Here is a 17,222-nt window from a genome sequence, read left to right on the forward strand (position 1 = left end):
ATATAACACTAAGCTTACAGTAAGTAAGTAGCTGTGACTTGAACTTCTTCAAACTATTTCTGCTGCGACCCACTATGCCTTCTGCTAAATCTTTTCCTAGACCACCTCATCATTCCTTCTTCTCCTCCCTGGGCTACTTGCTCCCTTCTCTCCATATACAGCACTATGCCACCTATTCTTATTAGAAAATATATATATACACAGTAGTGCCATTAGATCCTAATGAAATCAATGGTCAAATTAATTCGAGCTTATTTGACGCAAGCTGAGAGAATGGCAGTCTGACTGTAAAGATAAGGATGACTGAACACTCCTTCACTTTTGATAGTAATGAGCAAGGGAGCCGCTGCCAGGATGTGCTTGATGAGCTAAAACTTCATTGTTAAAGCCTACTGTGTAAAACCAACCCTTATGGCCAGTCAATTACCTGGGAACCTGCAGTGTTATATGGGGGTAGTACTATTTCAGTCCTCCTTTCAGACGTGTAGTTTTGCTGTTTGTGCCATGTGAAGAGGCACTCTGATGAATTTCAGAGAAAGATGTCTTCATCTGTTTTCTGCTGGTAAAAGGATTTTACAGAATGATGTGGATTGAATGACATCTCTGTGATTTCAAATTTTGATAGATAAAGAAAACCAATCTCCTTATTGGTATTTGAATGGAAATTTACAATAATCAAGCAAATATTGTATAATGATTAAAATATAATTTAAAATGAATTAAACTAATGTGGTTCAGGTTCAAGAGATTCAGATACATGTGAACTCATATTCCTTATCTAGCATTTTTCTGTTCCTTTTTCTGATTTAGTGCTGCCATCTAGAGGGTGATTTCAGCCAAGCAAAGGGACTGGAGTAAAGAATAAAATCACAAGGAGGACTGCAAAAAAATCTGTTTCACCTCTTTATTCTGCTGAAGCAATACTGACATCTTGTTTAATCAAGTGCAAGAAAGATTAACCACTACTGCGTTTCCTTTTCATTTCTGCAAGGCATGAAGAGACAAAGAATTTTGAGTGCATTCATTTCCCACAAAACAAAACATCACAGTATTATGCTACACCATCTTGACTACTATAGCAGGGGAAGGTAGGTGAAAGATTCCAGTGTGGATGTGTCTTGAAGAAAGGAAGGGAGAACTTGGAAAAACATCCAGACTTCTAATCATGGAAAACCACCTATTTCCAAGAACAAAACACAAGGCTTACAGAAAGACAAAGAGAAAGAGACCGCACTGGCTGACAATGTGATTTTATGCAACCTCTTCTTCTGCCTCTTCCTCAAATTCGCCTTCCTCGGCAGTGGCATCTTGATACTGTTGGTACTCAGACACAAGGTCATTCATGTTACTTTCAGCCTCAGTGAACTCCATCTCATCCATGCCTTCACCGGTGTACCAGTGCAGGAAAGCCTTGCGCCTGAACATAGCGGTGAACTGCTCAGAGATGCGCTTGAACAGCTCCTGGATGGCCGTGCTGTTTCCGATGAAGGTGGCAGCCATCTTAAGCCCTCTGGGTGGAATGTCACAGACAGCTGTCTTCACATTATTGGGAATCCACTCCACAAAATAGCTGCTGTTCTTGTTCTGTACGTTGAGCATTTGCTCATCTACTTCCTTCATGGACATCCTTCCGCGGAAGACAGCAGCTACAGTCAGATAACGGCCATGGCGGGGGTCGCAGGCCGCCATCATGTTTTTGGCATCGAACATCTGTTGCGTGAGCTCGGGAACTGTCAGAGCACGGTATTGCTGGCTCCCCCTGCTGGTGAGGGGGGCAAACCCGGGCATGAAGAAGTGCAGACGAGGGAAGGGCACCATGTTGACAGCCAGTTTGCGTAGATCAGCATTGAGCTGGCCAGGGAATCGAAGGCACGTGGTGACCCCACTCATGGTGGCAGAAACCAGATGGTTCAGGTCGCCATAGGTTGGGGTGGTAAGCTTGAGCGTACGGAAGCAGATGTCATACAAAGCCTCATTGTCGATGCAGTAGGTCTCATCTGTGTTTTCCACCAGCTGGTGCACCGAGAGGGTAGCGTTGTAAGGCTCCACAACGGTGTCAGAGACCTTAGGTGAGGGCACGACGCTGAAGGTGTTCATGATCCTGTCAGGATACTCCTCCCGGATTTTGCTGATCAGCAATGTGCCCATGCCAGACCCAGTGCCTCCACCCAGAGAGTGGGTAAGCTGAAACCCCTGCAGGCAGTCACAGCTCTCTGCCTCCTTCCGAACTACATCGAGAACAGAGTCGACCAGTTCGGCCCCCTCTGTGTAGTGTCCCTTTGCCCAGTTGTTTCCAGCACCACTTTGCCCTGGAAGGGACATGTATACAAATTCATCCATTTAAAGCACAATGTAAAAGTATTTATTTTAATGAAAAACTGTCAAGGAATTCCTGCCCTGAATTATGCAATCCACACTAACTTCACAATATGAACAAAGCATGGTTTTGGTTGGTTATTGATTTCATAGGCTAAATAAAAAGATGATGAACCTTTTAGTCATATCTTTGACTTACCAGTCAATTTCTAACTACAGCAAAATGAGCCAACATATATAAAGGGATAGCATACTTAATGCTTTAGTATGTGGCATTAATTTGCTTGGAATAAGAAATAACAGCCCTGGCCAAAGATCAACATTGCCACAACCTCCCTTATTTAACAAGTAATGAACCAGGGAGGCAGCTACAAGTGTGCAGCTTGTAGCGGAGGGAGTGGAGCTAGTGTAAAATTATCATTTTTCACACTTTATCCAGTGTGGCAGATGGTCCCATGAAAGGATTGTGATAAGCTTGGCCTGCCACAAGAAGATGCCAAAAATACAGCTTAAAAAAATTTCCTGAAATAGATTAAGTGATTGTTTAGTAGTCAATGATTATACGAACTGGAAATATTAATTAATTTTCACATGGAGTAAATAATTTATTTTCTTAATTTATTTAATAGTGTTGGGAGCAAACCTTTTGGAGCAGTTTCAGTTTGTAAGGAGCAGTAAGACATCATAAGGTAATCAAAAGACTGGGGGGAGTTGATCAGAAAGAATTAATTGTGCTTACTTATTTTACATTACCAAGTAGTATTTTGTTTTGTTTTGTTAAAGCCTTTCAAAAAATAAAACTAGGAAACCACCTGAACTTTCAAAAACAGCTGTGTTTGCAGTGGTCTATGTATGAAGGTCTCCTGACTCATGCAGCCAAAAACAGGGATTTTCCACACCAGTTTTTAGGCTGTAGTCAGACATTAAATTCAGTAATAAATCAAATTCTAACTAATGACTTTATTCATTTTCTATTATTTTCTTAATACATGTCAAAGTGTGATAAAAATATTACTCACCGAACACAAAGTTATCGGGCCTAAAAATCTGACCAAAAGGCCCAGACCTCACGGAGTCCATGGTACCCGGTTCCAGGTCCACAAGGATTGCTCTTGGGACATATTTTCCCCCTGAAATCCAGAAAAACAGATAATCAGGAGATGCCTTCTCTGTATAGGTGTAGAAGAGAAACTTGACAGCCTCCTGTATAGCCTACAGGTTCTGTTAAACACTCTAGCAATAGGTATATTTGCATAACATTATCATTATATCTATAAAGTACCCAGACAAATGTCTCCAGACATAAACCTGATTGAAAACCTGTGATCTCAACTGAAGAGGGCAGTCCATAAGGATACCAAGGACCTGGAATATCTCTGTATAAAGGAATGGTCCAAGATTCTTCTCAATGTGTTCTCCAACCGTATTAACCTTTACATGAAATGGCTTTGTGCTGTTATCTGTGCCAGAGACAGTTACACCAAGTACTAGAAACAGGGGATCCAATACTTCTAATGCCTATGTTTTTTGGAAAAAATAGTGTTACTCATCAAAAAGACATTTGTTTTGAAATAACTGTATTAAAATAAAAGCCTATATTTTTATTTTCTTTTTTGCTCATCTTTATTGAGGATGCCAATAATCATTCAGCCCACTTTGTAATATGGGTGAAGACACAATAAAACATGAAGATGAAATGAAATGACCTATCAAAAATCACGTTCTCCTAAGTGGAATGATAAAGATCTGAATTTAAAGTTTGTCTGATTGTTTCTATAGCCTGAATTTAATAATAATAATTAATAATTACTTACACTTATATAGCGCTTTTCTGGACACTCCACTCAAAGCGCTTTACAGGTAATGGGGACTCCCCTCCACCACCACCAATGTGCAGCATCCACCTGGATGATGTGACGGCAGCCATAGTGCGCCAGAACGCTCACCACACATCAGAATTTAACATTCAATCTTAGCTGGGATTGCGTAAACCAGGGTCATGTACAAAGTTTCTCTCCTTGGATAAAAATATAATATACTAAACCATATCAATTCAGTGTGTTCCGAATGATAGCCTTTGTAGGAACAAATTGTGTCCTTTAAACTAATTTAAACTGCTGAAAATATCTTTGCCTTCACTTTTCATGGATATATGGTCAATTTAGGAACACAACACATCTTACATTAATAATATAATAAGATAAATTATATACTACAGAAACTCAGATAACCAGGTTTTGTTTACAGTACTTGTCAGTTTTAATATTTAAACATTTGTGATGTTGTAATTGTGTTTTAGTCTGATATAATCTGATTATACCAATAATCAAAACTTTCACAGGCTCCTTCCTGTGCTATGAATTATATTGATTACTATATTTTCACCAATTGAAGAATGCTATTATTTTCAATAGAACAGCGAATTCAATAGTGTTAAATAATCACAACTACAATATTTTAAATAACTATGAGTAAAAATGATAAAAAACATATTGTATTCAAAGGGTAATAATCATATTCTAAGGGACAGTAAAGCCAGCATCTAGTCAAGTTAAAATTAAAGTTAACTGCAATATAAAGGCACGTTATTATAAAAAGCAACAGCAATACTACAAAGAAACAATACTTGTACAGGATGTAGGCTGAGCCTTGTATTTTTATAATTTATCATGTTAATGGTTATCTTAAAGTAGTTCCAGATCAACTCTATCCCAGCACAGCAAATGAGTTTAAAACCCGTATCCTAGACAACATCCCCTCACAGTCATGCTTCGCTGACTTAGACACTGTTAGAGAATATATCTTAGTCTTTTTTCTGCACATGTACAAATTGGCCTTTGTTCATTCTCCATTGTTATCTATAAACCACCATAGTGCCCATTTATTGCCATCTGAGGGCTGTGCTTGACAAACGGTCTTTATCCATTAGTAAATCAATATATGCTGCTTAATACAGATTTCTTCTCTTTCTGATTGATGGCAAAAATATAGTTTGTTCAGTGATTTTTTCTGTTTTTATCATTTGTCTTTTGGTCTGTAATTATAAGGAACAAGACTTTAGTGAGCCTTAAATTCAAAATGTTTCTATGCTTAAATAAAACAAATTTAAAAACAAAATGTTTTAATTATAGGACTATAGTATGATTAGGTATTTTTCAATAATAGGGACCAAACTAATGCTATAAGAGTAATTTAAAATGAAATGTAAATGAATGTAATTTTATTTGCATGATCCTACATTAGAAGTAATAAATGGGTGAGACTGAATGAAGTCATGGAAGTAGTAACACATGCAAAACGAAGAAATAAAGAGCATAGGAAACCTGTGTGTTACCTGTGGCCTCATTGTAGTAGACGCTGATCCTCTCAAGCTGCAGGTCACTGTCTCCATGGTAAGTTCCAGTTGGGTCAATGCCATGTTCATCACTGATGACTTCCCAGAACTACCAGACAAACAGAGAGTTCATAATGCCAGGAACTATGCTGGTGGAATAAGGCAAATATCTAGTTAGACAATTAGATAAGATCACTTCATTAGCCATAAACAATTTCTTGTATTAGGAATTTGTCTTTTTGCATACCCCAACTTGCTCGCCATGAGACACACAGACAGGGGGAGAAGCTTGGGGTCAGAGCGCAGGGTCGGCCATTTATACGGCACCCCTGGAGCAGTTGGGGTTAAGGGCCTTGCTCAGGGGCCCAACAGAGTACGATTCCTCTGTCGGCTACAACATCCGAACCAGCAACCTTCCAGCTACTGGCACAGATCCTTAGCCACAGAGCCACCACACTGGCCCTTTTAGTGAATTAGGATAATTCACTTGTCTTTACAGTTGTCTTTATAGTACCTTGACTAGCTGAGTAATTGATTTGCATTGTCCACCCATCCATTTTCTAACCACAAACATTTTCTAACCCAATTCAAGGTTGCAGGGGAGCTGTACAAGCAATGGGTGAAAGGAATGATACACCATATGCACCAGGATCAATACACATGAACACACATACAAACTCCATGCAGGTAGCATTCCAGGTCCAGAACTGAATCCACCACTGCAAGGAGGCAATGCTAACCAATAATTGAATATTGAGCTCAAGCTCAAGAAGTGTTTGATACTTGAGTCGAGATATTGCCAAAATGAGACAAAATGATTTTAATTAATGCAGTACATGGTATCACAGTGAGGATTTCCTGCTTGCTGTTGGTATCTTATTGTAAAACCTTATACAGTAAATATCATAAGCAGGCATATCACTCTGCAACTCACAACTGGCAACCCACTGAAACTAAGCAGGTGTGAGCCTAGATAGGAGACCTCCTGGGAAAAAGTAAGGCTGCTGCTGGAAGAGGTGTTAGTGAGGCCAGCAGGGGGTGCTCACCCTGCGGTCCATGTGGGTCCTAATGCCCCAGTATAGTGATGGGGACATTATACTGTAAACAGACGCTGTCCTTCGGCTGTGATGTAAAACCGAGGTCCTTACTCAATGTGGTCATTAAAGATTGCAGCTGATGTGTGGTGAGCGTTCTGGCGCACTATGGCTGCCGTCGCATCATCCAGGTGGATGCTACACATTGGTGGTGGTGGAGGGGAGTCCCCATTACCTTAAAAGCGCTTTGAGTGGAGTGTCCAGAAAAGCGCTATATAAGTGTAATCAATTATTATTATTATAAGCCTCCCTATATAAGAGTGTCCTATCATAATACATGGCCAACAACTAATTATAATGATTAAAGTTAGCCTGTCCAGAAAACAGATGCCAGGAAATTGGCTCTGTGAGGAACAAGCCATGTTTTGGAAGGCAGGAGGGTCACTGCAGCATTCCAGGACCATCCATCCATCTGTGTAATTATTTTCAGACAGCAGTGGCTACATGAGAAATTCCAGGAAGAAATAAACATTCCATCTGCAGAAAGATACACTCGTGGTCTGCAGGAAAATGATCTGCTGGCTCAGATGCCACTCAGGGGTAACACTGACAGCTGAGAGATGAAGCTGCCATCTTCTGTAGGGCATAGTACATCAGAGGTAGTGGCAGAGAGGGTGCATAAGTGTGTTTTTCACAAATGAAGGCCGGTTTGTCTCAATGCCTGTGGTACTGTTCAAGTCAATAAAAGGAAAAAGAAAAAGTGTGATTATGCAAAGAGGAAACTCTTTAAACAAAGAAGTGCCTTTGGTGCTTATTGACAATCTTACTACTAAGAAAGACACAGAAAAAGCCCTTGATCCAACAGATATCCTATTCCTACATACCAGTCTCTAAGTGTTGTAAGTGATCTTCCACCAGAACAATGTAAGACCACAATTATGCTGGGATTAGCATACTACAACTATACAATTTCAAGAAAACCATACTGTAGCTTGCTCTCCTACTCATTTCTGGATTTCTTTTATGCTGGCCACCACCGAGAATCTCTACAACTAGGGTTCCATGAACCCTACTAATGGGGAATTGCACACAGGTGTTTCAAATAAGGAATTACACAGGCCAGCACTTCTGGTCTCACCACACATATATTCTTACATATGAGAAGGCAACAGCACAAAGAATATTCATAAACTTATTTTGTCATTGGCTATGTTAAAGCTCCATAATTCAATTCTGGATCAATTATGTCTCCTATTGTGCTTGACAGCTGAACTCACAGGAACACCTGAAAACATTTTCCAAAGATAAAGGAACATATTTTTGACACAAGGACAATAGAGATACATGGTCAGAAAGACAGGCACCACTATGTTTCAAAAACAGTACTAAAGACTACATCTTTTCATAGCTGTTCCAATCAGTAAATTATTTTATTTGATATAGCTCTCTTCACAAAACTTTTCCAAAGAGCAGATTCCCAAACAGAAGTCCCTGCAAATCCCTGATGCATCTGGTGTTCTAAATAAATTGTGTAATGTTCAAAAACCAGCAATTCAGGATATTATCAACTAAATGTTTAATTATAATAACTATTTAAAATCAATAATCTGTGCAATTCATTTTTCAAACAACTACATAACTGCTGTGTCATGATCATGACACTCTTGGGTCTGTCCACCGCAAAGAATATTGGAATGTGATTGGCTTGCACATTGTAGTTATTAAAAAAAAATCAGTTGCTCTCTGGACGGTACTCTGACCTTAAAGCAGGGATTCCCAATCCTATACAATCCTATACTGTATAGGCTATAGGCAGGTGTTTCTACAGTTTGCAGTGCAAATGGGCTCCGACCTAAAAGTGCTCATTATTAGCATAATTGGAATAGTTTAACAAGTTCTCTGAGCTCTTCATGTATGGGTACTATAAGGGTATTTGGATATTTTAGATTATATGTATGTTTTATGGAGTAACCAAAATATTATGTTGTAATGTTCTACAGTATGTATTCACTTGAGACAGAAGATGGTCAACGTGGGAATCAAGGGGTTGTTTTAAGATTACAAATTCATTTTTTTTTGCTTAAAATATTACTAATACTTTATGTTCTCAGGATACAGATACTGGAGAAGGGGCTTGTGTACCGCAAAAAATGCATTTACAGTATCTATGTGTGCCAGGGGATGAATCACTGCTTTGTAATAGCGAAAACCTGCAAAGCTCATTGGCCCTTCAGTATCAACCTACGCCAAAGAGAGGCGCAACTGTTGCGGATATGAAGCTGTTAAAAATTGCTAGCCAGCAGAACATTTGTTCTAATCTGATAAATTTAAGGTAACAGAGATGTTAGTCAATTAAATTTCGTGGTACCTTACGGGGCGGTTGCATGTAATCGGGTCACTGGAACCCGTGTGGTGGCGGTAGTTGCACACCGCACTCGCACCCTGCAGTGACTGATTATCATATCAAAGCGCGTTTCACTGCAAATATTTTATCCTCCAATTGTTAAGTATGGTTTTTGGTCTCAGCTACAAAACAAAGAATAGAATTAACGTTGATTCGTTTCAATCCAGAAATGCAAGAAACGCAATGATTTCAAATGTTATTGTATTATTCAAAAGAGAAAAAATAACGGACAAAAACGTATGAATTAATCGTACAATAAAAGAGGTCAATGCTGAATCTATAACAGAGACTGTGCAGACCGAAAAGATGAAAAAAGCAGGAAACATCTTATTTTCCCCTTTATCCTTCAGAAAATGACACATTCCATCTTTCAGAATGGGTCTTTCTATTCGTTTTTTTTATCTCGTAAAAATTCTGCATTGAAATATTTTGTTATTCATATAAGAGCACAAAATTATGAATGATAATATGCAGTTTGTTTAAGGTCTTGCATGTATTTTTTCAATCGTGAAATACATAATCAAGCTAATTGTGTAGTAAATCATTTTTCACTTCCCCGACCTGAAAAATTCAGATAATAAAATCTCAACCGAACGCACGATTTCATAATTTCGTTGATTACGAAAAACTAGCTACATGCAAATAATTAAAATGTAACAGCCTGTGCTACATTCCCGAGTTGTTTTTTTTTCCACCCTGATGGATGAGAACAGCCACCATTTTCTACAGTACCCTTTCTCCTGTACTTTACCGAGCCCCGCCGCTTTGATTTAGATTCTGGAACAATCTGAGAATTCAGAAAATTTGATTTAGCAATTCTACATACTTGACAAACTCATCCAATCGGTTATCAACTTCGCATCGTGAAAAGATGGAAATAAATGCATCTGGCGAAAAGTAAATTAATTAAACAATACAACTGTAGTAATTTAAATTTTGGCCTTTTCTTCTTCGGACAGCATTATCGCTAGGGCTTTCTTGTATTGTATTTACCTTGGCTCCAATTTGGTTTCCACATTGCCCAGCTTGCAGATGAACTATTTCACGCATCTTGATCCCGAAGAGCAGATATTATAAATGCTGCCACTGATATTGTTTAATATTATTATTTTACGCGAACTGTAACACCTGAAGAAGGATGCCACTAGTCTCTTTAGCTCTCACGCCCAGCTCTCCCTGATATGCGCTCATATGTACTGAAATGTACTGGTCCTCTACTGCAGCATGACGTCATCCCCATGGCAACTACGAACCTTAAAGGGAACCGCTAGACTACATGGAGGTTTAGTTCTTTATTAAAGCTTATTGAATTACACATTATACAATACTGGAAACGCTATTTACGTAAATTAATCTGCAGTATTTATCGTATTGTTGCACATTTATTCAGAATTTGACACTAGGTTAATAAAATCTGTCCCCGGTAACACAAGACTAGCTTTTTCAGTTTCCTTTCTGAAAGAAACAAAAAATGTCAACAGCAGGACTTGTTTTGTCTTTTGGGAAAAAAAAAACTATAAAAAGTAGTTCTCTAACTACATACTGAGATTTATTACATCAATAAATTTAAAGGATTGAATTATATTATTGTGTCACATGATTGCACTCAGCTAGATTTTAGCAAATATTTTTCCTTAAAGTGATTAATAATAAGAACTCCTTACACTTATTTAGAGATTTTCTGGACACTCCACTCAAAGCGCTTTACAGGTAATGGGGACTCCCCTGCAGCAATGTGCAGCACACACCTGGATGATGCGAAGGCAGCCATAGCGCACCCGTATGCTCACCATACATTAGCTATCAGTGGGGAGGAGAACAGTGTGATGAAGCCAGTTCATAGATGGGGATTATCAGGAGGACTTGATTGGTAATGGCCAATGGGAAATTTTAGCCAGGACCTTGCGGTAACACCCTTACTCTTTTCTAAAAGCACCCTGATATTTTTAATGACCACAGAGAGTCAGGTCTCACTGAAGGACAGCACATTTTTAAAGTATTGTGTTCCCATCACTCTCTTGGGGCATTAGGACCCACACAGACCACAGGGTGAGTGCCCTCTACTAGACCCATTAACACCTCTTCTAGCAGCAACATCATTTTTTCCGAGGATGTCTCCCAAACAGGGCCTTGGCAGGCTCACACCTGCTTAGCTTTAGTGGGTTCCCAATTGAGAGTTGCAGGATGACATGGCTGCTAGCTGATGATTACCACATTTCATTTTTTACCTTTTTTCTACCTTTCAATGACAACTTCAAAGGGAAATTTCAAACTAACGGAATCCATCCCAATTGATTAAGTGAAGAAACCACAGTTAATATCATATCTTGAGTAAGCTCATAAGTATAAATGAGTTCAATAATGTCTGGTTCAGATGTATCAGGTTGTTGATCAAAAATTTTTAATTTTTAATGATGGACACTTAGATGATACTCCTATTATTGGGCTATCACCATTCAAGAGCCCAGTGTGGAACTTCTGAATACTTTAAAAGGCATTTATTCCATTCCATGTGATAACCACTTAGGTTTAGAAGTACATACTTTATTGTAATCTGAACAAGACTATATTTCTAAAATGTATCACCACAACCCTTTTTTCATCTAGGGATACAGCCATGCAGGATTATATCTATAAAAATCTTCAGGACTTTTATTACTTTGACTGTATTTAGCCCATTACCTCTGCTGTTTTGTTTTTTGTGTCTGAGCTTTCTGTGGACTCTATCATAGATATCATCAACTATTCATTCTGTTTGTTAGCAAAATAAACCACTTGCCTCTCCTTATCTCCAATCCCTGCATTTCAGTTCTACTGGGAAACCACTTGGACACCCTTTCATACCCAGAAATAACTATTGTGGGATGTATTAACAACTTAACAATGCTTGGACAATAATTCTAAACCTCACTTCTGAGACACCTGGCTTCCCTTCTAAATTAGCTGCAGGGTTAATTGATGTCTTTACTTGCAAGTTCAGTCATCTTGTTAATTTGTTTCTACACTCAGTGCTGAGTTTCAAAAATACCCCAATTATAGAGTTTCCAAAGGCTTTACCTTTCAGAACCTTCTCCTCACCTTAGTTACCCTTATATCTGACTATTTTAGACTTTATGTCTTGTTTCTTGTATGTTTTGTTTCAGGGACAGGAGTTATGTTTTATTATGACATGCAATACAGTGGATATAAAAAGTCTACACACCCATATTGAAATTGCAGGTTTTTGTGATGTAAAGCCAGAAATCAAGATACATCATGTCAGACCATTTACCATCTTTAATGTGACCTTGCAAACAACAAAATTCAAAAGAAAAACAAATAGATAATGATTAGGAAAAATAATTGAAATTTAAAACCCTACTGAACCCTTGTTGCACACCCTTTTATAATTGGGGCTGTAGCTGAGTTAACCAATCACATTCAAAATCATGTCCAAAGGTAAGGAACATACACCTGTCATCAATGAAAATGATTCTGATTAAACCCAAATAAAAATCAGCTGTTCCTGTAGGATTTCCTTGAAACGTTCGGGTTGCATCCTACTGGGATAGCCATGGTCTGCAAGGAGCTGACAAAACATCTACGGGATCTTATTGTTGAAAGGTACTGATCAGGAGAGGGGTATAAAAGAAAATCAAAGGCATTGAATGTACAGTACCATGCAGCACTGTGAAGACTATCATCAATAAGTGGAGACACAGGGACATTGCCAAGATCAGGATGACCCTCCAAAGTTGATGACAGGACAAGGAGAAAACTTATCAGGGAGGCTACCAAGAGGCTTACAGCAACATTAAAGGAGCTGCAGGAATGTCTGACAGATACTGGTCACTCCTTGCATGTGGCAACAATCTCAAGTATTCTGCACATGTCTGGGCTATGGAGTAGGGTGGCAAGACATGAAACAATTTTTCACAAAAAAGAACATCCAAGCCCATCTAATCACCCCAAACCATGTGGGGAAAATGTCTTATGGTCTGATGAGACAAAGGTTGAACTTTTTGGCCTTAATTCTAAAAGATCTGTTTAGCGCAAAGACAACACAGCCCATCATCCAAACAACACCATACCTAATGTGAAGCATGGTGGTGGCAGCATCATGCTTTGGGGCTGCTTCTCTTCAGCTGGGACCAAGGCTGTAGTCAAAATAGATGGGATAATGACTAGCTCCAAATATCAATATATTATGGCACAAAACGTGCCGGCCTCCGTCAAAACTGAAGATGAAGATGAATCTCACCTTCTAACATGATAAAGACCCAAAGCACACATCCAAGTCAACCAAGGAATGGCTTCAGAAAAGGAAGATCAAAGTCTTGGAAAAGCCCAGTCAGAGCCCAGACAATATGCCTGTCCAATGGGAACTACAGAGCATTAACCTCATCTGTGACACTACTCACTCTGGAGAGGAAACCACAGAGAATCAGAGTGCAGCTCGATTATGACAGAGATAAGGTATATTTCTTTGATTCCAGTGACAAGACAAACATTTACAAGAGAAGCATGTATTGAGAGGGTGTATCTGATCTTCAGTTCAGGAAGTGATCCTGGTGCTCTGCCAATTAGTTATGTGAAAGTTACAATAAACATACTGTAGGATAGTATGGTGTGTTCAGGGTCAAGAAAATTCCATACAGTTAATTGCAGATGCACGAACTCAAGCACATTAGAGTTTTCACTACACATCAGAATAAAAACAGTAATGTGAATATTATCACCAGAGAACTTCTTAACCACTTTACATTCCCTGCAATATTAAATCCCTGTTATTAATACTCCACTGCCATGGGCTTCATGCACTGTACTGAATGCCTATGAAGAAAAATACAAGATGTGAAAAGGGGGTTAACTTAAGTCCTTTCTGCCTGAAGATTAGACTTCTAAGCAACAGGAGTTTATAGCAGGAAAGGGAGAACTGATAAGGGTTCCAGATGCCAGCCATGAAACCCCAGAGGGTAACTTAAATCCCTGACCATTTGGCCAAAAGGCTGTAAACTGGCCAAACACCATGACCTCCCCCCTTTACCATAATAATGAGTGACATCAGAAGTGGCAGGAAAACCCTATATAAACTGAAAGTTTGTACCAGCACTTTGAACAATACTTCGGTTTTGTTGTTTCTTGAGGGAAACAAGACTTCGGCTTTATTGTTCTTTGCATGCAATAAACTCATCTGTTTAACTTAATCTCGGGATCCAATACCTCATGCTTTCTGTTACAACACCTAGAATAGAAATGGGAATTATTTTTTTTAGCAGGATACTCTTATTTGATTGAAAATGGTCTTTTCTTACATAGCCAAAGAGATCTATACAATTTTGAGCAATTCACCATTTTTTAAAACTCAATGGTGTATGAAGTAGAAAAAAATGAATACTTACTATAAGAATCACTGTATGTGAAATAATAAGTATGTTAAATATGAAGTGTACTTTATGTAGCAGAATTAAAGGAGAAATCGGGATCAGGGCATGTAATTAGGAAATAAGACACAAGGACTGTGTGGGCATCCCTGTTCTTTATAATGTTGAGGATCTTTGAGTAACTGGTCTTCACCATACAGGCTAGTGGAAACACACAAAAGTTACAGCCAAAAGAGATATAACAGGACCTCAGAAACAGAGCAATTAATGTTTATTAGTTTGGAGAGGGATACAGAACCTTTTCTAAACACTTGAGACTCCATCCATCCACTATGAGACAGACAATCTATGGATGGAAAATATTAAATACCAGTTACAATACTGACCGGTCGGTCAATATTAAATCACACTCGGTTATTAATTATTTAAAAATTAAAAAAACAAAATAATATGACATGCAAAAACCTATAGTAAGTACAGTATTACATGCAATATTGTATTTCTTATTTGATAATTAGTCCACCGTTATTTAGGTATTAAGGTATAACAAGTTTATGCTTGCTTTAAAACCTGTGTAACAATGTAGTGATGTTGCCGCCTTGAAACAATGTAGGAATCTCTTGCAGTGAAAATCATCTGGCACAGAGCAGTTTGCTGCTCTCTAGAGAGTGGGGATTGCTATTGCTCAGCTCTGTAACTGTCATGCATTTTTTGCATGTTTTTTTTTACATTTTGAAACCAGTTTCCCTGGTTCTTCAATATGTACAGATTCGGGTTTTGCAATGGGCTTTCGCAAAGCAGGGAACAACATATTTACAGAAGGAATTTTAAAAAATGTATACTTGTGAGCAGAACAGTGCACATAACTGTACTTCCTTCTCTTTCGCACACATGTATCTGAAGAAAAATATATGCAGTGCCTTATGAAATGAACAGTGAAATCTTAATTATGGAATTGTTATATGAAGGAAGCAAAATTAACAGACCTCTCTCTAGCTCAAGTTCAAGTCTTATTACTGAGTACAATGAAATGCTTACTTTAATGTTTTCCTCACATGACAAATGGCATAATAGATTATATGAAAGATGACATTGACATAGAAAATGACATTACAAAAGACATCACAATTCTTGGAGACAGGAACAGGGTAGTGGCTGTAATTTTAACCAGCATTTAGAAAGCAGCTGTGCGCAATTCAGAAGAGGCAATATTTTCAGTTCAAAGCACAAATTCAGGTGGTAGCAGTCTTTTGAGTTTAGTGCAAAACAGAAGGGGAATAAGTGGGGGGAGAATTTAAGATGTTAAGTTTAGGAGTCTTATGGCTGTGGAGTAGAAGCTGTCTTTGAACCTAGAGGCCCGGGCTCTTGGTTTTTGATTCTATTATTCACCTTTCTGAAGCAGCGTGTGGTAAAAGTGGTCTGGATGGAAGGGAGTTCTGTACCAGTGATGGCCTCAGCTGTCTCCACCACCTTCTGTAATTTTCTTTTTTCTTTCATGAGCTGAGCAGTTACCAAACTGTAATGCATCCAGTGAGAATACTTTCTAGTGCGTATCTGTAGAACTTTTGAGTGTTTGTGAAGCCATACCAAATCTCTTGAGTCTCCCGAGGAATTAGAGGCGCTGGTGTGCTCTCCTGATTGCTTTGTCAATGTGACAGGACCAGGTCAGGTTCTTGGTGATGTGAATGCCCAGGAACTTGAAGATTCTGACCATCTCCACAGCAGCCTCATTGATGTAGATGGGGGTGTGGCCACTTCCATGCTTCCTGAAGTCAACAGCCAGCTCCTTAGTTTTCTTGAAGCTGAGGGAGAGGTTGTTGTCCTGCCAACATACCACCTGGTTCTCAACTTCTTTCCTTTAGATAGATAGATAGATAGATAGATAGATACTTTATTGATCCCGTGAGGGAAATTGCAGACTCTGTTTCATCATTATTTGTGATCAGACCTACAATGGTGGTGTCATCAGCAAATTTAAAGATGGAATTGGAACTGTATCTAGTCATACAATCATGGGTGAACAGGGAGTAGAGCAAAGGACTGAACACACAGTCCTGGGGGGCTCCTGTGTTAAGGATCGGAGTGAAGGAGATGCTGTTGCCTATTCTCACAGATTGAGATCTACCTGTAATGAAGTCCAGGATCCAGTTACAAAGAGTACTACTAAAGCCCAGGTCCGAGAGCTTGATGACTATCTTGGAATCCACTGAAGTGGATCAGAATTGTCAATGAAGCCAGAGTTAATGTGTGTCATTATTAACCTCTCAAAGCACTACATTTTAATGGATGTGAGTGTTATTGGGCAATAGTCATTAAGACACATTACCTTATTTTTCTTTGGTACTGGAATAATGGTGGTCCTCTTAAAGCAGGTAGGAACAGCAGACTATAGAAGATAAACATTAACTCTACATTCCCCGGAATCCTACAGAGATAAACTGCTGCATGTCATCATTGTCTGTATCCAGTAATTGGGATTGGTCAGGTAACTACATTGTAACGCAGCTAGGTTGTGGTGAAAAGGATCCGATGCAGATGCAGGAGTCCTTGGGAGGCGAGTAAGCAAACAGAGCAAAACCAGGAGCTGAGTCGTAGTCCGAAGGCGTAAGGTAGGTCAAGATCCGGTTAAGGCACTGGTGGCGAACAATCCAGAACATGAGACAGGTTTGTGGTCGAAACAAGAGCGGCAGGGTCAATTCCGAAAATAGTCACAGGTAGCAAACAATCCAAGGGGCGAGACGAGAACCGAAGTCCGAAGGCAAAAGGTGAAG

At 39.0% G+C, this 17,222-nt stretch overlaps 1 protein-coding gene across 1 annotated transcript; it reads right to left on the bottom strand.

The window, feature by feature from the left end:
- Positions 1–890: 890 nt before the first annotated feature.
- On the bottom strand, positions 891–10,304 carry LOC148820914 (tubulin beta-4B chain-like). The gene is made up of 4 exons (XM_088931607.1): positions 10,082–10,304; positions 5,651–5,759; positions 3,336–3,446; positions 891–2,309 (listed from the first exon to the last, which is right to left on the bottom strand). The coding sequence occupies exons 1-4, from the start codon at positions 10,136–10,138 to the stop codon at positions 1,252–1,254; spliced, it is 1,335 nt and encodes a 444-aa protein (XP_088787733.1). The 5' UTR covers positions 10,139–10,304; the 3' UTR covers positions 891–1,251.
- Positions 10,305–17,222: the final 6,918 nt, after the last annotated feature.

This window comes from Atractosteus spatula, chromosome 14 (genome assembly GCF_055471065.1).
Source record: "Atractosteus spatula isolate fAtrSpa1 chromosome 14, fAtrSpa1.hap1, whole genome shotgun sequence".
Taxonomy (NCBI): Eukaryota; Metazoa; Chordata; class Actinopteri; order Semionotiformes; family Lepisosteidae; genus Atractosteus; species Atractosteus spatula.